Raw genomic sequence first — 27,332 nt, 5'->3', positions numbered from 1 at the left:
TTGCAACCCCATTGTGTTTTCCTATTGAATACATTTGTTAATGAATTTAACAAGAAAGAAATATTCAAAATCCAGTTTAATTGAATACAAAAAACCTGTTTGACCTACCTGTCATAACTGCAGCGCCGTCAGTCCCTAATCCAAAGATTAAATGTACAGGGATGCCCTTCATCTGAATAATGTTTTTGAGAGCCAACACTATTGAATCTGCTTTCCCGTCAGTCAGGCAGATCAGATCCAGGAATTGGCTCCAGAGCTTCCCCTCTTGGTCCAAGTATGTCCATATGACAACATTTCATATATACATTTAAATTATCCCCTCAAACTATGTATTGAAATGTTATTAGTCGATGAAATGAAGGTAGAGAAGTTGCAGAATATAGAAATACCTCAAAATTATACTACATAAGTTAAAGGGGACCTACTGTAACATGCAAAATGCACTTTTGTACGTCTTTTATACATGAATATGTGTCCCCGGTGTTCCAGAGAACTCACCAAGTGTCAGAAAACACAACCCTCTCTATTTTCCTCCATACCCAAATCTCTAAAAAAGGGGCTGCAACGGATCTGATAAAAACTGATCCAGATTTGAACACTGTCCTGACGTCAGGACGGTGGCGCTACGGCTATTGGGCCAACTCCACCAATCAGGAGGAGACCACCGCGGCCATTGCCGTTCGAAAGCGCTGGAAACGCTGTAGTACATATGCCAGGCCAGTAGGTGGTGCTGTTCTCACTGAATCTGCCCCTGCACAAACAGAGCTATAAATTGTCAAATTGAGCAAAATGAGGCATGGCTAAAATGCATGATCTGTTTGGTATTTTGAAAAAAAAAAAGTATAAATATGCCTTATATAGGTATGGTCCTACACTATATTATTCAAATATAGCATGATAGGTCCACTTTAAATGCTTTGTAAATATAATAGGTTACTTTGAGCGACTGGCAATACATGTTTATTATCTGTCATTTTTATTAATTTTGCTATTTTAAAAATTACATTTAAAGAGGAATTACATGTTTACTGTATGATTTATTTTCTTCCAATAATTGGGAGAAAACTGATCTGAATGTAATACAACCCGAATGAGTGATACTCTTTATAACATTGAAATCCTTGATTCAAAATGTAGAAATTAAAACAGTGTTATTATTTTGTATTTAATTTAATATAATTTGTGTGTTTTTGCTCCCAGGAAAAAGACGGATGTCACGGAGAACCAACAACTGAAGAAGCCTCTAAAATCCGACCTGACAAACAACAAGGACTCAACAACTGTGTGACGCTGTGGGTGTGTGTGCGTGAATGTGTGTGTGTGTGTGTGTGTGTGTGTGTGTGTGTAGATTTATTAACATTACGCCAAAAAAAGGAACAGTGTTTGTTTTATTTAACTATCTATAAACCATGATTTAACAATTCCCTTTGTATTAGGTTTTATTGTTCAGCTCTTACACAGAATTATTATATTTTGCTTATTATATTTTTTCCACCACAGGAAATAAAACACGTCTTTTAAAACCAATAACCCCCGACTACAAACTCTGTTGGAGCAGAACAGTACGAACATGTTAAAGTATCTTAAAAAAGCACGATGAAAAGTCACTTTTTGTGCGACCGATGCTGTTGTTGTTGTTCAGTATTTGCTGGATGTTCTTTAGTTGGCTTTGATGGTTGTGTCGATCCAGTCCACAAACTTGGAGACTCGGGCGTAGACGCCGGGCTTCATGGCGTTGGCACAGCCGAGACCCCAGGAGGTGACGCCCTGCAGGATGTACCGGTTCTGAGAGTGACACACCAGGGGGCCGCCGCTGTCACCCTGCAGGTGCGGGGGGGGGGGGGGGGGGGGAAATATCTATTTAACGGCTGTAAAACATGGTGATAAACACGCTACATATAACATTACCATTTGTATACAAATATATATACATTTGGATTAACTTTAATCTCAGAGAACAATTACGTTTTTAGTGTAAAGTTACATTTTAAATCTTAGTTATTTTCTTGTAAATTAACATAACTGTATAACATTATTAAAAAGACAGCTATGCACAACACTAAATTGATTCCCATGTGTTTTTTGTTTTGTTTTCAATCATACCTGGCAGCTGTCAGTCCCCCCCTCGATGTTTCCGGCACACATCTCGTGATCTTTGACTCGACCGTTCAGGTATGAGGGACGGTTACAGATCTTATTCTCGATCACAGGGAAACCCGTTTCCTTCAGAATGCCCTCACCCCCCGTCCCTGAAACACACACACACACACACACACACACACACACACACACACACACACACACACACACACACACACACACACACACACACACACACACACACACACACACACACACACACACACACACACACACACACACACACACACACACACACACACACACTCTATAGTTTGTCTGATAACAACTTTGGCATAATTTCCTTCAAAACTGACGATGAAAAGGCTGTAAAAAGATTTTGGATATCAGTCTTTGTATTAAATAATCTGAAGAGCAAACTTGGAGAGAATCACTGGAACTTTTAATTTAATTTTTGGAGCATTTTCTCTTATTTAGTTTAGACTTAAGGCAATAAAAGTATCATAATAAGTGAGGAATCCTTGTTTTTTTACGATAGTAAGGACGTTATTTACATTAAACATTCACTCCCGGTCAACCAAAACGTCCCTCTCTTTGCAAACAACCTATTTTCTAACTTACTAAAAGACATCACAGCATAAAAACGTTTAAATACACTTTAGCAGTACCTTGAGTTTCTCCCCATCCGGTCACATAGCACTCGGTTCCACTGGGAACGACGAAGTCCTTCTCTGGCAGACACACCGGCAGCACTTTGTCATTCATTATTGCAGGGCTGAAAACACACAGGAGCACAGGAGGAAGAAGTGAAACATAGCAATAAATTATAGTGTCCGCCCAAAAATAAACCACCCTTGAATGATGGGATAGTAGACTAAAAGCTTTAGGAATCCAAACTATAATATATAATAAGTACCCTGTATCAAGATTGATGCAAAACAAGTGACATTTGACCTTTTTAGAGAGGTTTAGCTAAATAAAAACACCTCTGGGACCATTTGGGTGGAAATGGGTGTATTTGCCGTTTCTCTGGAACCCATTGGTCGATTTTGATGATTGACATCTCTTTTGAACCGTTAGAGCCGGTAATCGAAGGAGAAGTTCCACATACACACACACACACGTTACCATTGAGAAATGAGAGCTATGTGCACGCAGTTTGCCCAAAGCAAAACCTATCTTACGCTCTGAAATCTGAAAACTAGGTTTATTGCTGATGGATTATCAGAAATCATTTCAAAGTGACACAGACACATTGGATTAACCTATGGATTAACCTTCAGCAGGGTTTTTATCGTTTTAATGCCATTGAAGACAACTTTTGATCAGAAAACAACAAAGGTACAGTAAGACATATTGCCGTGTTGGCTACCTAATGCTACGTGGTGTGATGTCTTTGTTAGCTTCTCATGTCGCGAGTTCGGATCGGTCAGTAATGATACTAATACCTGTCGAATCTGTGGAATCCCAGTTTGCTAATCGATACCTTGTTTGTGCAGATACGATAAGTAATAAGGGTATTTTAACGTGAGTTAGCATTTTTCCGCTCAGGGCTAATTCAGAGCCTTTGTTATTACCCTTAAAGGGGACCTATCATGCAAAATGCACTTTTGTACGTCTTTTCTACATGAATATGTGTCCCCGGTGTTCCAGGGAACTCACCAAGTGTCAGAAAACACAACCCTCTCTATTTTCCTCCATACCCAAATCTCTAAAAAAGGGGCTGCAACGGATCTGAAAAAAACTGATCCAGATTTGAACACTGTCCTGACGTCAGGACAGTGGCGCTACGGCTATTGGGCCAACTCCACCAATCAGGAGGAGACAGACACGGCCATTGCCGTTCGAAAGCGCTGGAGACGCTGTAGTACATATGCCAGGCCTGTAGGTGGTGCTGTTCTCACTGAATCTGCCCTTGCAAATCCAGAGCTAAAAAATGTCAAATTGAGCAAAATGAGGCATGGCTAAAATGCATGATCTGTTTGGTATTTTGAAAAAAAAAAGTATAAATATGCCTTATATAGGTATGGTCCAACACTATATTATTCAAATATAGCATGATAGGTCCACTTTAAGTTTCGTTTTGCAATTTTTTTTTAATATTGTCTGATAGCTGAGTTTCTTCCCGTTAAGTGGGTATGACACATTAATAGGTTTTTAAATGTTAAGAAGCCCTCAGATGCTGTTTCTTGCAGATGTTGCCATTTTTCCCTTGCCCGCGGGGGAATGGGGCTTAACAGGTTCTTAAAGCATCAATGTGTATTATTGCCATAGCTGGTAAAGGGGGAGCTCATAACAACTACTTTGTAGTACGATATATATATACCTTTAAAGGTTTTCCTAAATTCATTGTTTTCTTTATTTATACTGTGAGTCAGAAATCTCTCTTATAGTAACACTTAAATAAATCAGACTTATCTGTTTCATTTCTATATTCTGAAGGTTTTTAATGAGGGGTTAGTTCAGATAAAGTTTAATTAACAATATTTTCTGATTGATGGACGGATAGAAAAATATATTCACTCTGCCAAACAATTAATTTTAATTGAAACAAACAAGGATGTTGAACCTAGCTTCAACCAATGTTCAGATTTCAGTTTTGGAAATATATTCAAACACATCTCAGAAAACACATCTCAGAAAACATATGGGTCAGGGTTTGGCCAATATCATAAAAATAGCTTCTCATTTCTGTATAAAGACCTTAAAAAGGTTCTGATTATTTAAAGATATTGTACTTGATAATCTGAGTTTGTATGATTATGCTTTATTCCACTTTTTCTGTAAGTGGCTTTGGTTGAAATCACAAGTTAAATGATATATAATCTAATGTTAAACACCACATTTGAGTAAATTAACATTCTAAGTAATGCTATAACTAGTATTATTAATTATTACGAGGGTAGACTCACGTCTGCAGCTTCAGCAGAGCGATGTCCGCTCCGTTGGGTCCGAGGATCAGTTTCTCCAGGTTCCTGTCCTGTTTGGACGCCTCGTTGGCTCGCTCTGTGTGAACGCCCAGCAGCACCTTATAGGCTGAAGGGCGCTTTGACCTGAACAACACATTGATAAACATTCAGTAATCCAATCATTGTGGGGTTGAAGGATTTAGTCCAAGGGTGTCCAAACTTTTTTCAAAAATATACGAAGAGCTGGGCCACTCACTACAGGTACATATATCGCCTCATAAGTTCAGTTATAAGTTAGCAAAATCAATCCAATGTAGATTCATTATTCTTGATACTTGAAAATGCTGTTAGAAGAAAACAGCGTACATCCCAGTTCTCCGTAGGGTTTATTTTGTTGGCAGCTCTTTCCTTAAAACAGAAACCTCAGATTGATTATCATGAGAGGAAATATGAAGGGTCTATTTCAAGGTTGTTATGTAATTAAGTTATTGGGCTTTTTTCTTATCAACTTAGATTTGTTAAAAGATGTTTTCAACTTTAATTGACTGAATTTATTTGAAAATTGGGCTTATCGACACATGAATACTGTAATATATTTGAACATATATATTTAAGAAGTACAATATAAGACAAGCAGAAGTTTATTATACTTAAGTCATTATACTTTTTGAATTAGCTGAGGGCCGATTCAAAATGGCCCCGGGCTGTAGTTTGGAAACCCCTGATTTAGTCTTTAAATATTTTTGAATATTGAATATTGAATGTTCTCTGACCTCTCAAGGCAGTGAGCAGCAGTCACAACCCACTGAGGGTGGACCAGAGTTCCTCCACAGAAATGAATTCCTGAGCTGTTAGAAAAAAAAAAATTCAGAATGGTGTTAAAGTAGGAAAAAGACAGATATAATATGGCCTTTTTTATATCAGATAATATAACACCCCTGTATGATTTTGTTGGTGGACACAAATACATGGATTTTTACAGACATTTTAAGTAAAAAGCACAAAATATAATACAAAGAAATGTGTTTAGTACTTAATTATATGAGCCAGAGATGACTGATAATACTGACGATTAGACCAGCTGTCGTATCAGCCAATCTTGATCATATCTTGCAAATGTCGTACATTAGTTTGAATAATACTTCAGTGTTGTTTTGACTCACCTGGTGCGGAGGCTGATCTGCCACGGCCAGGAGTGAGCTTTGGACACGCAGCCGCCCACGATCCGACCAAAACAACGCTTCGGTTTGGTGACCGGCGTCCCACAACTCATTCCAGCTGCAAAGAGAGAGTTTACAGTCAAGAATTCAAACAAGAGGACAACAATTTGGCAGCTTCATGTCACTGCATCCATTGGAAATTACTTATATATATAGACTGTTTATGTTAAGTTAAGAGGATTACTAAAATCAGTAAGATTCATCCTCTGCTTGTACCAAATTGAATGGCAATCTATCCAATATTATTCTTGATATGTTACTCTGGACAACTGATATTGTCATGGGTCAGAACACATAGGTATAGTAGTTACAATCTTGCTGTTATATTGTACACAAAAATATTGTTTACATACCACAGTCGGGGATCTGACAGTAGTCCCATTTCTTGTTCCTGTCAGTCGTGTAGCACCACGGTCCGTTCACATCTCCATCTGGGTTTCTGCAGCTCTAACAATGAAAAACAAAGAGGGAATCAATCAAATAGAAACACATTTTATGATTTATTTTTTTTAACCTTAAAGGTGGGGTAGGTAATTTTGGAGAAACCAGCTTGATTGCGCTATAATTTGAAAATACACAACCGGGAAAAATCTGCCACTTCCTTACAGAGCCCCTCCTCCAACACACACGAACGCGCACATGACCAATGAGGGCACGAGATAAGTTTGTGCACAGAAGGAAGGCTGACAGGCAGGTAGGCCATCCAGTTATTTTAGCCGGGCCGGCTAAAATGATTGGTCGTGCTTTTTACAGTACTACGGCTTCCACACAGATGACATTTTTTTAAGCACTTAAGATATTCATTGCTATCGGGATGTTAAGAGCATTCCATGGAATATAACAACAAGTGTATCTCGAGCCGGTTTCTCAAACTTACCTACCCCACCTTTAACACACACAAAAACACAAAAAAAGGTGGAAACAAAACTTGGTTGGTGATAAAAAGGTTTACATTACAGTTCATCCTGCATCCCTACTTACACAAGCATTTACATACTGCCATCTCCATACACACACACACACACACACACACACACACACACACACACACACACACACACACACACACACACACACACAGATTCCTATACCGGATCTCCTCTCTGGTGCACCCTGAAAACTCTGGCAGGAGCACTCATTCAAGGGTACTATGACTATGCTTGCACGTCATGGTACCATAGCACCTCCAAGGCGCTAAAAATAAAACTTCAAACATCGCAAAATAAACTGGTCAGACTACTGCTTGACCTTTCATCTAGAACCCACCTCACCTCTGCCCACTTTGACAACCTAGGATGGCTTAGAGTAGACGACAGAGTACAGCTACTTGCAATGGGCCTGGTCTACAAGATCCACTACACCTCTATGGTACCCATGTACATGTCAAAATTCTTCCCAAAGGTCAAGGAATACCATGATCATAACACCAGAGGGAGCTCCACAAATCATGTAAAACCCAGATTTGGCACAAAAAAGGGGGAATACACGTTTCGCAATTATGCCACATCAAGGTGGAACGCTCTTCCCACAACTGTAAAGGAAAGTAAAACTATACTTACCTTCAAAACCTCTCTTAAAGAGCACCTTCGGGGGAGAGCATTGCAAAACTGGCCCCGGTAATGGTACAAATCACAACCTGTCGTACAATGGACAGCTTTCCCCCCCATCTATGTATATACTCGCATTTTAGACTCTGTTACTAACTGTATATCTGTAGACTTGGTATGTCTTAAATGTCCGGTTAGGATGTATTAGAACGAAATCTAAAATGAAAATTGTAAATAAGCCATCTGTATGTAAAAAACCACCTGTATGTAAATTGTAAATAAGCCATCTGTATGTCAAATATGTCTTATATGTCTTAAATGATATGATGAATTGGAAATGGGGGACCCTGATGTAAACAAGACGAAAGTCTTTCTCTGGTCTGCATCCCCTTAACAATTGTATGTTTTGAGCTGTACTGTACTGTACCCAATATACAAGCTGTTAATAAACTTTTCAATCAATCAATCAAACACACACACACACACACACACACACACACACACACACACACACACACACACACACACACACACACACACACACACACACACACACACACACACACACACACACACACACACACACACACACACACACACACACTTACATTTCCCTCCAGCCCTTTGGTGGGGTGTGTTTGTGGGGTGAAGCTGTTGTGTTGCTGGGGGCTCTGGGCTCTCCAGGCCTGGCAGGTCACTCCCAGCACGGTGATGGAGGTCACGCCCCGGTATGTGTCTCCCTTTCCTGTTTTACAGTCTGACCCAGCAACAAGCAGAGAATTAGGAATAAAAACAGGCTAAAGACGTGACAAACACAAGGTTCATTTGTATTTCCACATGTAGATTTTTTACTTTTTTAATGCTATTATATTTCTATTTGAGACATTTACATTTTGGATTGTTATGACATCATAAAGTGGCCAAAATCTGATCAGCTCATTTTCAGACAGGTTTTTATATAAATGGATCAGGACAAAAAGAGAGAGAATCTTTTTTCCTGAAACTTTCAGAGTCTCTTTCCACAGAGGGGACACATGTTGATGTAGAAGAGACATGAAAAAGTGGATTTTGCATAATAGGTGACCTGTAAAGCCTAATAATGTACCTTTCTGTGCGGAGTCCGGGGTGGGGACCAGAGGGTTTGAAGATTGGGTGGGAGTTGCTCCTCCTGAAGGTTTGTTGACGCATTTCTCCAGGTTGCAGTACTCCCAGCGGACACTAGGGTCTGTCGTGTAGCACCAGGGGGCCCGGTCCCCGTCAGGGTTCCTGCACAGATTCCTCCTCAGGTCCCTGTGGAAGAAGACCTGAGACCCTTAGTACAGCGAGCAACAACTGAACACACACACACACACACACACACACACACACACACACACACACACACACACACACACACACACACACATACACACACACACACACACACACACACACACACACACACACACACACACACACACACACACACACTCCACCCCTCAAAGACTGCAACCACTACTATTTAGAAATACTTATGGCTATTTTACCAATATATATTTAGACTGTACATATGCACATTTATATTGAATTGTATCTCGTTGCACTGTCATCGCTACTACCTCTGCTTTGCACTCTTGTTTATTTATTTATTGTGTCTATTTTTTACTGCAGTGAGAGTTGCCAAAGAAATGTTGTTGTACTTTGTATGATGACAATAAAGATAAGTTATATTCTATATTCTATTCTATTCATCCAGTATCCTATGAGGTTTTATATTTCACATACTACATTAAAACCAGGAAAGGAACTAAAGATCCATGTGGGTTTTTGTTTTTTATTTATACATATATATTGCATCTCTGTATAGTATGTGTATTCACTCTCTGTCCTGCACGCCTTGTTGGAGCTCCTGCCCCCCCCTCCTTGTGAGCCCATTGTGCTCTGATTGGTCAGCTCGCCCACTCTGTTCTGATGAGTCCACCACCATTACAGCGGAACATCCGTGATTATGTGTTACAATGGCGTTAGCAACCAGAAAATGACACCAGTAATGACAAACAGATGAGAATGCTGCGTGGGGTCTGGGTGCCGTGTTGGCGGGACGTTGCGGGGCTCGCTGCTCAGCCCTTTGAGGCTCGAGGAGCGGACAGTGTGAGCTGGATTACTTGTGTCGTTTCCTGGTGGCTGCGTGGGGTCTGCGAGACAGCGAGACAAATACCCCTTTCACACCAAGGCTTTTCCCCTTCTAGCTCCGTGCTAGAGCTTTTCTGGTTCAGAACCGGTTCTTCGGTTTAGCGCCGGCTCTTTTCACACCGCTCAGAGCCCGATTGGTGCTGCCGCTGCTGCGTCATGACGTCACAGTTTACGTCGCTGAGTTTCTCCCCAACGGAGCTCACCTCACAACAACGGGCCGGGGACTGTGTCGGGTCGATGATCGTGTTGCTTTTAATCATACGAAGCCAGATTAAATTAAATAACGACTTCTCCAACCTTATACTTTTCTCCAGAGTGCCGTGGTTCATTGTTTATTAATGTGTTTCAGCGGCATTTACCGACCGCTGCAGTGCTGACTGCTCTTCAACGGGAGTGTATTCTCCCGTTAGCTCCGGGTTAGCTCACACGGCTCTAAAGTATTCACTGTCTGACTGTCACACAAGCAGCTGTTACATATCCCCAGTTCCCCTTAAGTGAATGTGTGTCAGTCTGAATTGACGCTGTTTGGCATCACAACGCTGTTATGAAAGTTTCTCTGGTATAACATGGGTGATGTTAGCATAGCAACCGAAGCTAAACTGACTACTTGCTAAGCCGTTTTATACAGGCACTTTTTACCGGCGTATTTTTCATTATGATTCTACTTGTGATAGTCGGACATGACAACCTGTGCAGCCCATGTATTGATTCCATCCGATAGCTGCTATAATAACAAACAAAACGTCTGCCTGCTCTCCACAATGATCAATAACAGCGAACGGATGGTCAAAGTAAGGTACAAATAAACAGAATCACACGAAGCCTGGTTAGTGTTGCCTGACTTTATAAAGCGTGTTTTTTTTTTACAAGTGTGTGGTTGCGTTCTAGTCACTTTGCTCAGCACTACTGCTGGTTACAACTTTTATTTGCCGTACTCGCCTTAACTGTTATCTCAGGTTAATCTCGCCCCCCTCCGACGTAAGCGGTTCTTGCTTCTACACGGACAACTTTTTGGTGCTCGAAACGAACCGGATTCCGGAGCTTAGAGGCTGCTCCGCTGCGGTGTGAACAGGAAAACCTGGTGCTTTTCAAGCACCAGCACCGAACCAGCCCCGAAACACCGTTGGTGTGAATGGGGTAATTGAGGAGCTCAGCCTGAGCACACACACACACCCACAGCCTGTGTGTGTGTGTACTGAGCTCCGCGCAGCACCGCGGCTGATAAAAGATAAGGCTGAGTGAGTGTGTGTGTATGTGCGGAGCTCCGCGGATTGGTCCATTTGGACTTCGTTACGTCAATAGGACCCGGAAGGAAAAAATGAAAAAAGAAAAATCTCCAACGAGGCGTTCTGGGGCAGCATGGACACGTCTTTTCTGTGTTAGAGTTTTACTCGCTACAGGATGTACTTTGAGGGTTTGTGACTTTGCAGACCGTTTACATGCAGAAAAAGCTACATAACACACAAGGGGACGGGTAATAACCAGAAAAGCATGACATGGGACCTTTAAGCCACTCTTATTTGCACTTATATACAGTAAAAGCAAAACTTATATAGTCTGGCAATTGTGCTGCGATAATTAGCCAGGGTATACTATTTCATATTCACATAGGTCTAAATTCACAATAAAGAATAAGGCTGGCAGGAGCTGCTTTTTGATGCTCACGCTCAGTGGCGACTGGTCATTAGGGGCAGGTGGGGCACAGCCCCACCTAGTGTCAGCAGAAAGTATTACAAATAATGATTACAAAAAATGCAAAAAATAAATAAAAAAATATATAAAATATATTTTAAGATCATGTTTAATCATCTGATTCGTCTGTACATTGCTGTTTTAGTCTGTGTTCTTCTAATTAGTGTCTACAGTGTGTGCCTATTGAGCTTTATATATACAGTCTATGCTATTGAGCTGTTTAGAGCCATGTGGGACAAAACCTGATCATGCCCCTCCCTCTCACTGTCAAAGTGAACGGTGACTGTAAAAACGACACTGCGCATGCTCAGAGTATTTTCCTATTTAATGTGTGTGGCAAAAAAATAATGACCATAGGGGCACTGAGCTGCCATCCCCACCATACGTCATCTCACATAATTCAGAGCTGATTGGCTGTAAGTACGTGTGCCGCGAAAAGTGTGGTGTGTGAAGAGGAGACGAGAGAGCTGCAGTGACGCGTCCTAAAACCCGGAAGTAAGCTGCGCATGGCTTCCCTCGACAAAAAAGCAATGAGATTTCTCCATAGGATTTTAGAAAATAGCTCGAAATAAGATCTGTGGGAAACGTACCTGTTAGATAAATGCACGTTTTGTTCAGCCGGATAATATCCACATGTCTACCCTACTTTTATAATTTTTTAATCATAAATCTATCGATTAGATTTATGATAGACTTTTGAAACTACAAGAAGATAAGGAGGACTTTTACAAAAAAGTAATAGAAATGTTTGTCCAGAAGGATAGGCAAATGGACTTCATCTTCAAGTCAAGGTAAGACCGCAATTTTATTGAAAATGGGATCTTACTAAGAGAGAACAATTCAATATTTAAATGATAAAATTAAATTTTTTGGGTATCCTTTTGTTGAACTGTCTGTTTAAAATTAATCGAAGCATCAGACAAAAAAAGCTTTTGAAAATAATATTATATTTTGGTTTAGGTCAAAATATAATATTTGTAAACCTGAAGAGTCAGTGCCAGTGCCTCACCAGCCATGAACCTCACTGCACGTCACTGCAGAAGCTTATATATAGACATCTAAGTTGTTTGTGCCCCACCACTTTTGTACATATAAAAAGGCCACTGCTCACGCTTGGGGGAAGGCCTGTGGAGTTTTCTTGTGGCTGTGAGGCGTCATGGCGCTCCAGCGCTGACATCTTTTCCCGCTGATGCTCTCTGTCGTCACTCCTCTGTAACTCGTCCCGTCTCCCTCGTAACAATCCTCCTCCTCCACGGGGATCACTGGCTCATCTGCAGCGAGACACAGGAATACATTTTTATACAGCGTTTTGCATTTCTTAAAAGTCATTATTTCAATATTCCAGGCCCATTTGTTGGTTCTTTCTATCTGTCAGAGCACAGTTAGAAGTTGTGGTATTTGTGGTCATTATCAGAGGTGGGAAGTAGTGGAGTACAAATACTTCGTTACTGTACTTAAGTACATTTTTCTGGTATCAGTACTTTACTCCACTACTTATTTTTCTGAAGACGTTTTACTTTTACTTCTTACATTTTGAACACAAATACCTGTACTTTCTACTTCTTACATTTTGAACACAAATACCTGTACTTTCTACTTCTTACATTTTGAACACAAATACCTGTACTTTCTACTTCTTACATTTTGAACACAAATACCTGTACTTTTTACTTCTTACATGTTGAACACAAATACCTGTACTTTCTACTTCTTACATGTTGAACACAAATACCTGTACTTTCTACTTCTTACATTTTCCAAACAGGCTGGTTCCTTTAGTTTGAATGTGTGTTTGGTGGCGTGATCATTATTATTTAGAGTCATTGCGTGCCTATTGATTTGAACACGATCCGTGTATCCATCATTTCCTGGTCTTCTCTAAAGAAGAGGGACCAATGAAAACGTTGTCATGTTGCCGTTGTTCAGCATGGAAACATTCATTAGCTAACAATAACATTATTGTTCTATTAATATAAAGGGAGGTCAGGTACTCTTTAAAACAGCTGCTAGTTATGGGTACTTTTTACTGAAGTACATTTCAAAGCCCATACTTCTTTACTTTTACTTGAATAAAGAAGTTTAGTCAGTACTTCTACTTTTACCAGAGTATTTTTAAACACGAGTATCTGTACTTCTACTTGAGTAAAGGATGTGTGTACTTTTGCCGTCTCTGGTCATTATTAATATAATCATTAATGAGAGTTGTACCTGGTCCGGCTGCGTCTCCACAGCTCGGCACCTTGCAGTACTCCCAGCGGGTCTCAGTGTTGGTGGTGTAGCACCAGGGCATCCTCTCGTTGTCCGGGTTACGACAGTAGTTGCTATCCAGGCCTCTGACGGGGAAAAAAACGTTAACGGTAACTAACTAAAACAATAAAATATATTTTAGAAAAAGTAATAATAGCACAGTATAAATAATCTTTAAGTCTGGCATTAAAAATTGTAGTATTAGTAGTACTGTAGTAAGTATAAATCTATATTCAAATAAACTAAAAATAATAAAACTAAAGAAGTCATTATGCAGAATGGAGATTTTTGGGGGAAAAAAGTATTATTATTTCACTGGATTATAATTAATAAAATTACCAAAAGAAGTTTAAATATTAATAATAAAATAAAAAATATGTAAAAATACTTTAATACGTTAATACGTTAATATATGATGTATTTGTTCTTACTTGCAGGGGTAGTTGTCTGGGGAGCGGTTGTGTTTCCATGGAGTCTGAACAGACCAGCTCTGGCACTGTTTCCCGGACTCGGTCACTGAGATGGTGCCGCGGTACAACTCTCCCTCCCCGGTGGCGCAGCTCAGCTCCGGGACGATGGTGGGGGGCTCGGACGCTGAAAATAGGAAGTTCAGTTATAGATCTCACAGGGGAACAAACAACCTAAGTTATGGCAGTGTTTTTAATAATGCCAAATTACCAGAGGTGGGAAGTAGTGTAGTACAAATACTTTGTTACTGTACTTAAAGGTGGGGTAGGTAAGTTTGAGAAACCAGCTCGAGATACACTTTTTGTTATATTCCATGGAATGCTCTTAACATCCCGATAGCAATGAATATCTTAAGTGCTTTGACAAAAAATCCATTAAAAAATGTCATCTGTGGAAGCCGTAATACTGTAAAAAGCACGACCAATCATCTGAGCCGGCCCGGCTAAAATAACTGGATGGCCTACCTGCCTGTCAGCCTTCCATCTGTGCACAGACTTATCTCGTGCCCTCATTGGTCATGTGCGCGTTCGTGTGTGTTGGAGGAGGGGCTCTGTAAGGAAGTGGCAGATTTTCTCCGGTTGTGTATTTTCAAATTCTAGCGCACTCGAGCTGGTTTCTCCAAAATTACCTACCCTACCTTTAAGTACATTTTCTGGTATCAGTACTTTACTCCACTACTTATTTTCTGACGACTTTTAACTTTGACTTCTTACATTTTGAACCCAAATACCTGTACTTTCTACTTCTTACATTTTCCAAACAGTCTGGTTACTTTAGTTTGAATGTGTGTTTGGTGGCGTGATCATTATTATTTGGAGTCATTGCGTGCCTATTGATTTGAACACGATCCGTGTATCCATCATTTCCTGGTCTTCTCTAAAGAAGAGGGACCAATGAAAACGTTGTCATGTTGCCGTTGTTCAGCATGGAAACATTCATTAGCTAACAATGACATTATTGTTCTATTCATATAAAGGGAGGTCAGGTACTCTTTAAAACAGCTGCTAGTTATGGGTACTTTTTACTTAAGTACATTTCAAAGCCCATACTTCTTTACTTTTACTTGAGTAAAGAAGTTTAGTCAGTACTTCTACTTTCCAGAGTATTTTTAAACACGAGTATCTTTACTTCTACTTGAGTAAAGGATGTGTGAACTGTTGCCATCTCTGTTGATTACAATGAGACTTAAAACACTAAAGTGTGAAAAGAACAGGCGGGAAATCACAAAGGGGTGACATGTTTTTCAAAATAAACGGGAAACAGAAAGACAGACCATGACACAAACTCTCTTTTGTCAATAATCTACGATGAAAAGTGTTTCAGAAGGTACATTTTATAATAGTAGTTTAGTTTATGATTCTTTTTGTGTTTCTACCTAAAGTATATATTACAGACTATCATTGACATGTATACCTAACCTGATAATCAACAATTAGGGGATGTTGTATTATGCTGAAAGTCTTTAAGATGCAGGTTGAGCAACTCATACAACTACTACAGTATGTTTTACATTTTAATTGTGAAATATTCATATAAAAGTAATATATGAACAGTATAAACAGTTTATAATGGTATTTTCTCTTGTTCCTCAGGTTGCAGAGTGGGGTCAGCGACTAAACACCTTGCTCAATGGCACCTCAACATGTCAAAGGGTGAGTTTAACTATTTATATACATTTCTTAAAAGTTTGTATATGTGTTAAGCCATGTCAAATGTTAACAGAAGTCAAGGCAAATATTTGGACTTACTGCAGCGGGGAATGGAGCAGAAGTCCCAGCGTTTGGACGGGCTGGTGGTGAAGCACCAGGGTTTGGGGTCTCCATCCGGGTTCCTGCAGTAATTCTCCTCGAGATACTTCTCTGGAAGACTAGGAAAAGCATAAATCATCGAACAGTGAGAATATGTGTTAGGACAAAACATATTTGCTTTATTTCCTCAATGCATTTATTAACTAAAAGGGCATTTGGAGAACGGAGACATTAACTTATAATTATAATAAATATACAAAATGTTACAGCCAAAGATGCTAAGGCTACAGATCTTGCAATGGTAACAAGAAAATCATATCAAAATCAAAATACTTTATTTATCCCTGGGGGAAATGTATTGTTATCAAAGTTGCTTTATTTTAAATTAAGAAAATACAAAAACATGATAAAAAAATACTTATATACACAGAAATACTTAAAGGGGACCTATCATGCAAAATGTACTTTTGTACGTCTTTTATACATGAATATGTGTCCCCGGTGTTCCAGGGAACTCACCAAGTGTCAGAAAACACAACCCTCTCTATTTTCCTCCATACCCAAATCTCTAAAAAAGGGGCTGCAACGGATCTGATAAAAACTGATCCAGATTTGAACACTGTCCTGACGTCAGCGCTACGGCTATTGGGCCAACTCCACCAATCAGGAGGAGACAACCACGGCATTGCCGTTCGAAAGCGCTGGAGACGCTGTAGTACATATGCCAGACCTCTAGATGGTGCTGTTCTCACAGAATCAACCCTTGCAAAAACAGAGCTAACATTTTTCAAATTGAGCAAAATGAGGCATGGCTAAAATGCATGATCTGTTTGGTATTTTGAAAAAGAAAAAGTATAAATATGCCTTATATACTGTAGGTATGGTCCTACACTATATTATTCAAATATAGCATGATAGGTCCACTTTAAGTTTGTGCAACAGGCTTCATGCACGTATGGCCCGTTCTGCATCATAACAAACCAAATACCTCTCCTCTTTTTACACGAAGGTATATCTAATGAATCCTGCTTGTGGTGGATTGATAAATTGTTTTTGTTTGTGGTCTTACGCGCTGGGGTTGTAGCCGTGGTTGTGAGGTTTCTGAGAGTCCCAGCGTTGGCAGGTGTAGGCGTTTTCTGTCGTGGAGATTTTCCCTCTGTAGTTCTCACCACTGCAGTGAATACACTCCTCTGTAAAATAAAGCACATGCCCTTTTAGCCTATCACGTGCAATGTGTTGGAGCGCTAGCCAATAGCAGCGCGAGTGTTACAGAGTGACGTCATTGTGGTCCTGAAGGTAAGGTAAGTTAAGGTACGTTTATTTATATAGCACATTTTCAGGAGGCAATTCAAAGTGCTTTACATCGTCATTAACAGTTAATAATAAGACAACAGAAAGGAACACAATAAATAAACATAATGGAATAACAGATTCATAAAAAACATGCATAAAAGAGATACAGACTATTTTAAAAACAACATTGTAAATACAGTAGGTGCTAAAACAAGTTAAAAGGCTTCTGGGTAAGCAGCTGAAAAAAGTAACGTTTTTAGCCTGAAGAAAGCAAAGGAGTCCAATGGAGGCGTTTAAGTCAGGGGGGGGGATTCCATCTGGAGGGAATTTTAGCCTTTGCAGACCATTTACATGCACAAAAACCTTTATGCTGAAAAGCTGAAGCTAAACTGCTATGCTGAAATGTAATGTGTAAGAAGAAAGTGAAGAATTTAGATTGAAATGATACATGAACACTGGGGGCTTGAATGTGTGATGAGAAAAGGAAAGAGAGTAAAAAGGCTTGGAAAAGCAGCAGAATATTTGAACTGCAAACTTTTGAACTAACTTGATGGCGAATGATCTGTCGCCATGCCAACGGCATTTGATGACATCCCATAATACGCTTAGATGCGTTGATGGCTGCATCGTTACCAAACCTGTGAAGTTTTGGGCCGTTTTGAGCATCTTCACTGAAGTTTTGAGAAAACTGTGTTTCATGGCGAGCATTGTGTTGCCATGGCAATGGCATTTGAAGAAATCTCAAAACTGTCCCGTAGATGTCTTCACGGCTGGACTGTTAGCAGAGATGTGAAGTTTGAGCACTTTTTGAACATTTTCATAGGAGTTAATGTATAGCAACATCGTCTTTTATGGCGAGGGATGCGTTTCCATGGAAACGGCATATGATGACACCCCATAATTGACGTAGAGCTGTTGAGGGCTGGACCATTAACCATTATCTGAAGTCTGCTGCTCTGAGCATGTCAGTTGGAGTTATGACATCATCGTGTTCCATGACACAGGTGTTTATATTTGAGCTAACGACATGTCCAGAGATCAAAGGTTTCCATGGTGATCAGTGAGAGGAGAGCATTTTCATTGTTCTGAATGAGAGATAAACCTCTTACATGTGAACGTTTTGTTGAAGAACCGTAACAGATATCGGTGAAATCTCAAAGCGTGAAGCATGTCAAGGAACTTGAGCATCTGAAGTGTACTTTTTGTGTACTTTCGGGTTAATAATGTGGCCTTTTTGGTAGATGAACTAAAGGTGTGTGGCTGCTGTGGTGGGGATCGATGAGGCTAAACTTACAATGGGCTTTAATGGAGACATGTTGAACGTTTTTGTCACTTCATGCCAGAGGTGGGGACTCGAGTCACATGACTTGACTCGAGTCAGACTCGAGTCGCATATTTTTTGACTTGAGACTTGCTTGACTAACATTGATAAAAGACTTGACTTGACTTTGACTTGGTATTCATGACTTGAGACTTGACTTAAGCTTGAGACAGATGACTTGAAAGGACTTGACTGTTTAAAATTAAATATTTGCGTTTGTTTTTGTAGTGAGATATTACGTTTAGTTTTTTCGAAAAACGTGATTGGGCAACCCACTAGACGGCAGGAGTATCAGTTAACATGGCAGCGGCTAGCGTTACTCCAAAAATAGTGAAGTTTGGATTCAAGGATTATGTTGTCGATGACGCTAATAAGAAGAGAACAGCGGTATGCAGGGTCTGCAGCATAAAGATCAGTGACACGACCACCACAACATCCAACTTCATTCGTCACTACAACAAAACCCACAGAGAAAGGTGCGTGAATGTGTTGTGTTAGCTAGAAAGCTAACGTTAAGTTTAAGCTACGTTAGACTTGGTTTCAAATCGATTAAGCATTACAAAGAGAAGACAAAACGGTAAATGAACACTAGAACCACCAAGGGATTCATTTTGACTAACCCTGATACTGACGGGCTGTCAGGAGAGGGAGAGAGAGAGAGAGAGGAAAAGAGATGCCTCGTTTATTTCCCCTGTGTTATTATCAGAAGTTACTGTAAACTGTTGAATAATGTAGTTCATCTACTTTTAGTAGTTTGTTTAAATGTTTTAATTATGTTGTTTTTGTTTGTAGAAGTGCATCATTCCTTGATTTATTGTAAAATGAATCTGAACTTTTTGATCTGTTATGATGAAGCAATTTCTAAATTAACCCAATTAAGTGAGTTTTAAATCGTCCTACTTAGTTTATAAGGAAATTATGAAGTGGAACAAATTAAATGATTTGAAAATGATATCTATGTAGGTGCTGACGCTGTTGGCGGTTCTAGTGTTAACAGACATTTAAATTAAATATGTGTAATGGCAAATGCCATATATGATTTTCTTACCTGGAATTCTGCCTTTTTGAACAGACTTTTTGATTGGGTCCTAGCTATATTGTCTGCAGTTCTAGGGTTAATATGAATCTAATATGATTGTCATCGGTCTAAATTAGATTTCAAATGATTAACTGTGTATGTAATGAAGATCATAGTGTGGGTTGAATCCATTTTCATAACCACTGTCTTTTAACTGATTTAAATGCGGAAACTGGGCTTATTCATCAGAATTTTGTATGACTTGACTTGACTTGCTTGACCTGAGCAATGACTTGACTTGACTTGCTTGACTCTCACCACAGTGACTTGGGACTTGCTTGATACTTGTAGGTCAAGACTTGAGACTTGCTCATGACTTGCACATGTAGGACTTACTCCCACCTCTGCTGCATGCCCTCAAGAGGCATTTTGTTTAATTTATTTGCTTAATTTTTTTTAACTTTTCAAGCTACGAGATTTTTTATTTTAATTATGTCTCAGGAATGTAGGATTTGGGAATTATGGCAGGTTTAAAAGAAAAATATGAAGGCAAAATTAAATCTGTCCTCGACTCTAGCTGTGACATCACGCACTCTAAAATCTGAAGAAGGCCTCTTTACCAAGGTCTGAACAATGTTTAATATCTCTAAAAGTACGAATCAGATTTAAAAGTTGTGTTAGACGAATAATGTCAGAAAGATGTGTAACATTTTAAAGTTGGAATGAGGTTTCTGAGTGAAAGTATGAATGAGCAGTTAGCAGTTGAAGTCGACACATGGTTATGTATAAGAGATATGAACAAGTGGATTTTGCATAATAGGTGACCTTTAAAAGTTGACTACAAGCTCCTTTAAAATGTACTTATGAACATTACTTGAGTATATGTACTTCACTTTCCAACACTGGAAATGACCCAAAAACACACGTAATAAATGTTTTTTACCGGTGCAGCTGGGCACGTCGCAGTTTTCCCAGCGGGTGTTGGAGTCGGTGGTGTAGCACCAGGGTCCGCCGCTGTCTGCGTCCGGGTTTCTGCAGAAGTTTGACTCTAAGTCTGCTCTGGGATGCTCACTCGGTGTGAAGCTGCACACACACATTGAGAGAAATCATAGTAACTTAAATAGATAGATAGATGGATAGATAGATGGATAGATAGATAGATAGATAGATAGATAGATAGATAGATAGATAGATAGATAGATAGATAGATAGATAGATAGATAGATAGATAGATAGATAGATAGATAGATAGATAGATAGATAGATAGATAGATAGATAGATAGATAGATAGATAGATAGATGGATAGATGGATAGATAGATAGATAGATAGATAGATAGATAGATAGATAGATAGACAGACAGACAGACAGACAGACAGACAGACAGACAGACAGACAGACAGACAGACAGACAGACAGACAGACAGACAGACAGACAGACAGACAGACAGACAGACAGACAGACAGACAGATAGATAGATAGATAGATAGATAGATAGATAGATAGATAGATAGATAGATAGATAGATAGATAGATAGATAGATAGATAGATAGGTACTTTATTGATCCCAATTTGGGAAATGTTTGCGTTGCAGCAGCATAAAAAAAAAGCAAGGCAATGTACATAAGAGAAATTAAGACACAAGAAATGAACAGTCCAAAATATTTCTGAAATAGAAAACATCCACAAATATATACGTGGATGTGGAAAATATACATGTGGAAATACAACTTTCCAGTAACAAATATAATGCAGATAGATCACATGTATAAAGATATAATGTGAAATGATGTGTAAAGTAAGATTGTGAGTACGTACTTGGGCCTGTGCGGGTATTTAGCGTCCCATCTCTGGCAGATCTTTCCTGTTTTTGATTTGCTTTTCGTTCCTCTGTAATCTGTTCCTATTCCATTAACACACTCCTGGAGGTATACTGCACGAGACAGAAACAACAACACACACATCGTTATTCAATACATGAAAGGATTGTGTAGTGCGCTGTAGAGTACACTATTCTCTGAGTGAATCATTGATCTGATCCCACTCAATTGATGTTTTTATCCCCAGAATTCAAAGTATTCACAGTAGTGTTAATCTGCTCAGTGTTTGCAGACAGTCCAAACATCACTGATCACGCAACATACGGGCTAAACATTAACCATCAGTGTTTGGAGGGTTACTTTTCAAATGAAATAGGTCAAAAGGTACCCTTAACATGGAAATAATTCATGTTGATAAGCTGATTGATAAGCTAAACATTTATACATTTAAACCAGACACTTTATATCGCACAACTCGATTGATAAATGTTTTTTTACTATAACTTAAAGGGGACCTATCATGCTATATTTGAATAATATAGTGTAGGACCATACCTATATAAGGCATATTTATACTTTTTTTTTTTCAAAATACCAAACAGATCATGCATTTTAGCCATGCCTCATTTTGCTCAATTTGACAATTTCTAGCTCTGGGCAGATTCTGTGAGAACAGCACCATCTACTGGCCTGGCATATGTACTACAGCGTCTCCAGCGCTTTCGAACGGCAATGGCCGTGGCTGTCTCCTCCTGATTGGTGGAGTTGGCCCAATAGCCGTAGCGCCACCGTCCTGACGTCAGGACAGTGTTCAAATCTGGATCAGTTTTTATCAGATCCATTGCAGCCCCTTTTTTAGAGATTTGGGTATGGAGGAAAATAGAGAGGGTTGTGTTTTCTGACACTTGGTGAGTTCCCTGGAACACCGGGGACACATATTCATGTATAAAAGACGTACAAAAGTGCATTTTGCATGATAGGTCCCCTTTAAATTACTGTATAATTAGAACAGAGCACAAAAATCAATGTTATAATGTACTGTACATTTTCTCAGTAATTCGAACTGATGACCATTTATTTTTATTTTTTTTCATTAATTTATTCATATATTTATTTATTTTTTCTCACTTACTAGTCCTAATTACAAATACATTTATTATATTTATTTATTCAATATTTCTTTATTTTTTCTATTCATTTATTTGTTATTTTTTTATTTATGTACTTATTTAATTGTAATAAGAACCCGGACCCATTTCTACTTTTGGGAAAATTAAGGGGAACCTAATTTAGACTAAATAGACCACCTAGAACACATTTCTGACAAGTAACCCCCCCTAGTGTCACATATCTGAAATGTGACATATATGTCATATAACATATGAACTAAATATAATTGAATCAGCTAAATTAACTGAGCAGATCATAATCATATTTCTAATTGTGCACATTATATGTCACTTTGGGTTTACTGTGAAAGTTTAGGGTTAAAGTCCCGATGTGACACAGCGATATTTATCTCATTTGTTTCATATCAATTTGATCAAGAAATGTTTCCACAACAGGTTAAATGTAATAAAGCACATTTTATGTAAGCATTTTCATTCTTAAATGGCTTGAATTTTACCTTTAGCAACCAAAAAAAAAGCTTTTGAAATGTAGCTCGTTCTGTCACATGTGTTAGACATGGACACATGGACATGGACACATGGACATCTTGGACATGTTGTCATGGGAACACAAGATCACATGACCTGGCCCAGGACCCCCCAGACTGTTCAGGGTGTGTCACCTAGGGACTCCATGAGATACAATTACGGCTAAAACTGTATAAGGAACTTTCCAGAACATTTAAAGGTCATGTGACACCCATGTCACGTGGGTCCTTATGGTTAATAAGTCATTCTATTACATGTGATAAAAGAAAAAGTAAAGAAAAGAAAACTAAATTAAATTGAATCAAATTAAATACAACAAAAATTATATAATAATAATAAATATATAATAAATATATAAATAAAATAAAATGTAAATAAAAAAATACAAATAAAACACACATATTATAACAGAAATTATAAAATGTCCTACCTTTTTTTTCGTATAACGCAGCGCTGCTTCTGCGCAGGATCATCTCTGTTTTAGAGTTAGCTGCAGCTGTCCAGCAGTCCTGATCCTTCTCAATGTACAGGAAGGATCTGAGGAAACACACAGGAAGCTCAGAGTTAAACGTAAAAGATAAATGGTGAAATGGATTTTAAAGAGAGTGAACTTACCTGCATGTCCAGATCGTTTCAGCGTCACATTTGGCGGCACACTCGGCCACAGTGTTTACTGAGTATTGTGTTTTCTGCAGAGAGAGAATCCACGCTCCCTCAGTTTTAGTGTAGCTGTCCGTCTCGTTGCCGCTCGCTGACATCAGACACAGGAATATTCACTCATTAAGTTTCAGATATAAAGACCATTAAACATCAATTAGGTCATCCAAGCTAATCCAGTTTCAGTATGAGGTAAAACAGCAGTAAATGTTTAAAAAAAAAGAAGAGATAACAAGGTTGATAATCGACATCGTTAATATAGATAGAGTCGGAGGGATGAACCCCTCTGTAATGGTCACACATGCAGAGCACACAGCACACAGTGACATGTGTTCTCTGCATTTAACCCATCCTAGTACCAGGAGTCTAGTACCAGGAGTCTAGTACTAGGAGCAGTGGGCAGCTATTGTACAGCGCCCGGGGAGCAATGGGAGTGAGGGGGGAAGAGAGGTGTCCGGTGCCTTGCTCAAGGGCACCACGGCAGGGCAGGAGGTGAACTGGGACCTCTCCAAGTAGAAGTCCACACTCCATATTTAGGTCTGGTCGGGGACTTGAACCAGCGACCCTACAGCTTCCAGTCCAAGCCCCTACTGACTGAGCCACTGCCGTTAATATACAGTACGAGTGGTGTTGGTATTGGATAAATAAAAATTACCCCATTCAACAAACATTTTCAAATTTGAATAAATCAAGTAATAATAATAATAATAATAATAATAATATAAATAATAATAACAATTTAAAAAATGATGATGATGATAATATTAATTATTAAAATAAATACAATTTTAAAAGTAATACGACATATCTTTATATAATTATTATAAAAATGATAACAAATCACCACGTATAGAACACAAAATATAGCCAGGACACTAAGCATTTTAAGATGAATTAAAGGGTTAAAGAAAAAAGACATATGTATATAAGATACACATACTGTAGCTACTGTACAAATAAACATGCATTCTTAACGGTATACAGTATACTATCCAAAAGTAAGTGATATTAAAATATTAATTTAGTTATTATTATTTAATAATTACGTTTTTTCGCCTTTTAGGAAGTCATATGGTTCCAAAGCAAAAACTTAAATCCTTTATAAGATGAAATGTCTTTGTTTATAAAGTTGAGTCATCGAACTTTGTGCCGGGAAAACCCAGTGTTGACTAATTGGACTGAAATGTCCAATATTGTGCTAACGTTGAGTCATAGAAAGCAAATACACAACACAGTCAGAACAGAAAACACGTCACGGTATCTTAAAGGTCCCCTATTATACTGTTTTTCATCAATATATTATAGGTCTCAGAAATATACAGAGCCTGTCTCTGATTGGCTGAAACACCAAACAGATCATTGCAGCATCCCATAATCCCCTCTGTTTCAGCCCTGTTTCCAAAGTGCTGATTCTCTGTCTGTTACTTTAGATGAAAATAAGGAGCCCCTCCCCACGCCCCTCTGAGAGAGATTTGGTGACAAAGAACACAATGGTGCTCTAGGAGGAGATTCAGGTGATAAGGTGGGGGGGGGTTACCTTGGTTGCTGATTGGCTAATGGTTACACAAGACAAAACAATCGTTATGACATCATAAAGTGGCCAAAATCTGATCAGCTCATTTTCAGACAGGTTTTTATAGAAATGGATCAGGACAAAAAGAGAGAGAATCTTTGTTCCTGAAACTTTCAGAATCTCTTTCCACAGAGGGGACACATGTTGATGTAGAAGAGACATGAAGAAGAGGGGACACATGTTGATGTAGAAGAGACATGAAGAAGAGGGGACACATGTTGATGTAGAAGAGACATGAAGAAGAGGGGACACATGCTGATGTAGAAGAGACATGAAGAAGAGGGGACACATGTTGATGTAGAAGAGACATGAACAAGTGGATTTTGCATAATAGGTGACCTTTCAAGTATTCTTAAAATGCAAATTATCAAGGTTAGTACATTGAATGTGTAATCAACTACAGTATTTGAGTTTGATTCCATGACTGTGTGTAGGAGACACATTAATTAAATTAGACATATCCCATTCAGGAAAACCACATGATTAAATAATTGCATATATTATAACTATATTATCATATATTATGTACATGTAGATGCAACAATCTGGTGCATCTCATTTGAAGTACATGAGCCACTGTCAATATCTATAACTGTAATGATTTAGTCCTCAATTTCAATGAAATACCAGTTAAATGAAACCACATTTTTTGAAAACCAACACAAAAATTCCTTATGTTGATATGTTTGGCCAGTGGTTAGTCTCAGTGATCACAATTCCAGATTTAATTTGAAAAAAATGCGATTGTTTTCGACGATTTGGTAATAGTTGATGTTCAAATTGTCTGGTATTTTAATGAGAATTCTGAGAGGTAAATAAAAAAATTGTGATTTTATTTTATTAGATCAACTCTGGGTCCACATGAATGACAGTATTTGCCTTTGAGTCACTTATTTATAGGTAAACTAAGCAAATAAAACACATTTATTTAGCGCTTCTCACAGACATTACGTTTTTTAGATCATTTTCAAACTGTTTTTTTGTCCCATTCCTTGAAAACTAGGTAAAGATCATGTGTCAAAGTGAACACATGATCTTTTATGTGCTTCTAGATTTGTCTCTTTCTAGATTCAAGATTATCATTCGAATCAAAAATAATTACTGCGTATTTTGGCCAAAGATCATTTTAATTCCCAGGGACTTCCAACATTGTATCATACAATATACTTAAGACATAAAACTAAACAAAATGGCGCAAGACAATGGTGCAAGGGACACAAATGGTGTGAGTAAAATGCAGAAATGTTTTCATTAAATTATAAAAATAGTATTAAAAGACACATTTAATCAACTTGGACACATTTTCCTAATGAGTTCATCTCAAATAGGGCGAAATATCATCTTATTGTCTGTTTTTTTACATATATAACAGCATTTATATCGTTTTTTAACCTTAATTATCATTCAAAGATGCCTTTATATCTTACCAGTGCAGATCAGGGCTCCCAGGAGGAAAGCCACTTTACACAGGTCCATGTTGAGGCCTTTTTATTCTAGCAGTTCATATTCAACGAAGTCACCGAGGGTCCTCCTGGTGTGTTATTGGGCTCTCTTCAGGATGTCCTGAAAATAAATAGGACAGCTTAATCGCTAGTCAATCATTGGCCCGACAAGGACGGCAAAAGAGGTCAAAAACCTTCTTAAACTTAGATTTTTACAGCACTAAATGTTGCATATAAACCACATCTTTTCCGTTATATGTTATATTTATTAGGATAAACAAATGTAGCATGTTTTTTAATACTTACCCAAAGGCTTCTCAAGCAAATCTGTTTATTTTCTGCACCTTCAAAAGATTTTAGGAGATGAGCTTTGACCAATTTTTTGACATCATGTGACCCTTTATTTCTTATCATTAGGCCCATTTTCTCTCTATCACTTTACTG

At 38.6% G+C, this 27,332-nt stretch overlaps 1 protein-coding gene across 1 annotated transcript; it reads right to left on the bottom strand.

Moving 5' to 3' along the window:
• Window positions 1-1,369: 1,369 nt before the first annotated feature.
• plg (plasminogen) lies at window positions 1,370-27,006 on the bottom strand. Its single transcript, XM_034121035.1, has 19 exons — window positions 26,874-27,006; window positions 23,832-23,967; window positions 23,647-23,753; window positions 21,557-21,671; window positions 20,679-20,818; window positions 17,173-17,293; window positions 16,104-16,222; window positions 14,319-14,481; window positions 13,849-13,973; window positions 12,752-12,911; window positions 8,882-9,066; window positions 8,385-8,533; window positions 6,583-6,676; window positions 6,173-6,287; window positions 5,783-5,857; window positions 5,013-5,153; window positions 2,769-2,875; window positions 2,104-2,249; window positions 1,370-1,821 (listed from the first exon to the last, which is right to left on the bottom strand). The coding sequence occupies exons 1-19, from the start codon at window positions 26,920-26,922 to the stop codon at window positions 1,660-1,662; spliced, it is 2,409 nt and encodes an 802-aa protein (XP_033976926.1). The 5' UTR covers window positions 26,923-27,006; the 3' UTR covers window positions 1,370-1,659.
• Window positions 27,007-27,332: the final 326 nt, after the last annotated feature.

The sequence above is a fragment of the Trematomus bernacchii genome, unplaced genomic scaffold, assembly GCF_902827165.1.
Source record: "Trematomus bernacchii unplaced genomic scaffold, fTreBer1.1, whole genome shotgun sequence".
NCBI classification, from domain to species: Eukaryota; Metazoa; Chordata; class Actinopteri; order Perciformes; family Nototheniidae; genus Trematomus; species Trematomus bernacchii.
The sequence above is the reverse complement of the archived record's forward strand: the minus strand, read 5'-3'. Positions and strand labels throughout refer to the sequence as shown.

Coding starts and splice junctions, on each gene's coding strand:
- plg (XM_034121035.1), bottom strand. CDS start 26,922: ATGGACCTGTGTAAAGTGGCTTTCCTCCTGGGAGCCCTGATCTGCACT. Junction 16,223..17,172: donor CACGGCTACAACCCCAGCGC/GTAAGACCACAA, acceptor TGCTTTTCCTAG/TCTTCCAGAGAAGTATCTCG. Junction 5,154..5,782: donor GCTGCTCACTGCCTTGAGAG/GTCAGAGAACAT, acceptor TGTGTTGTTCAG/GTCAAAGCGCCCTTCAGCCT.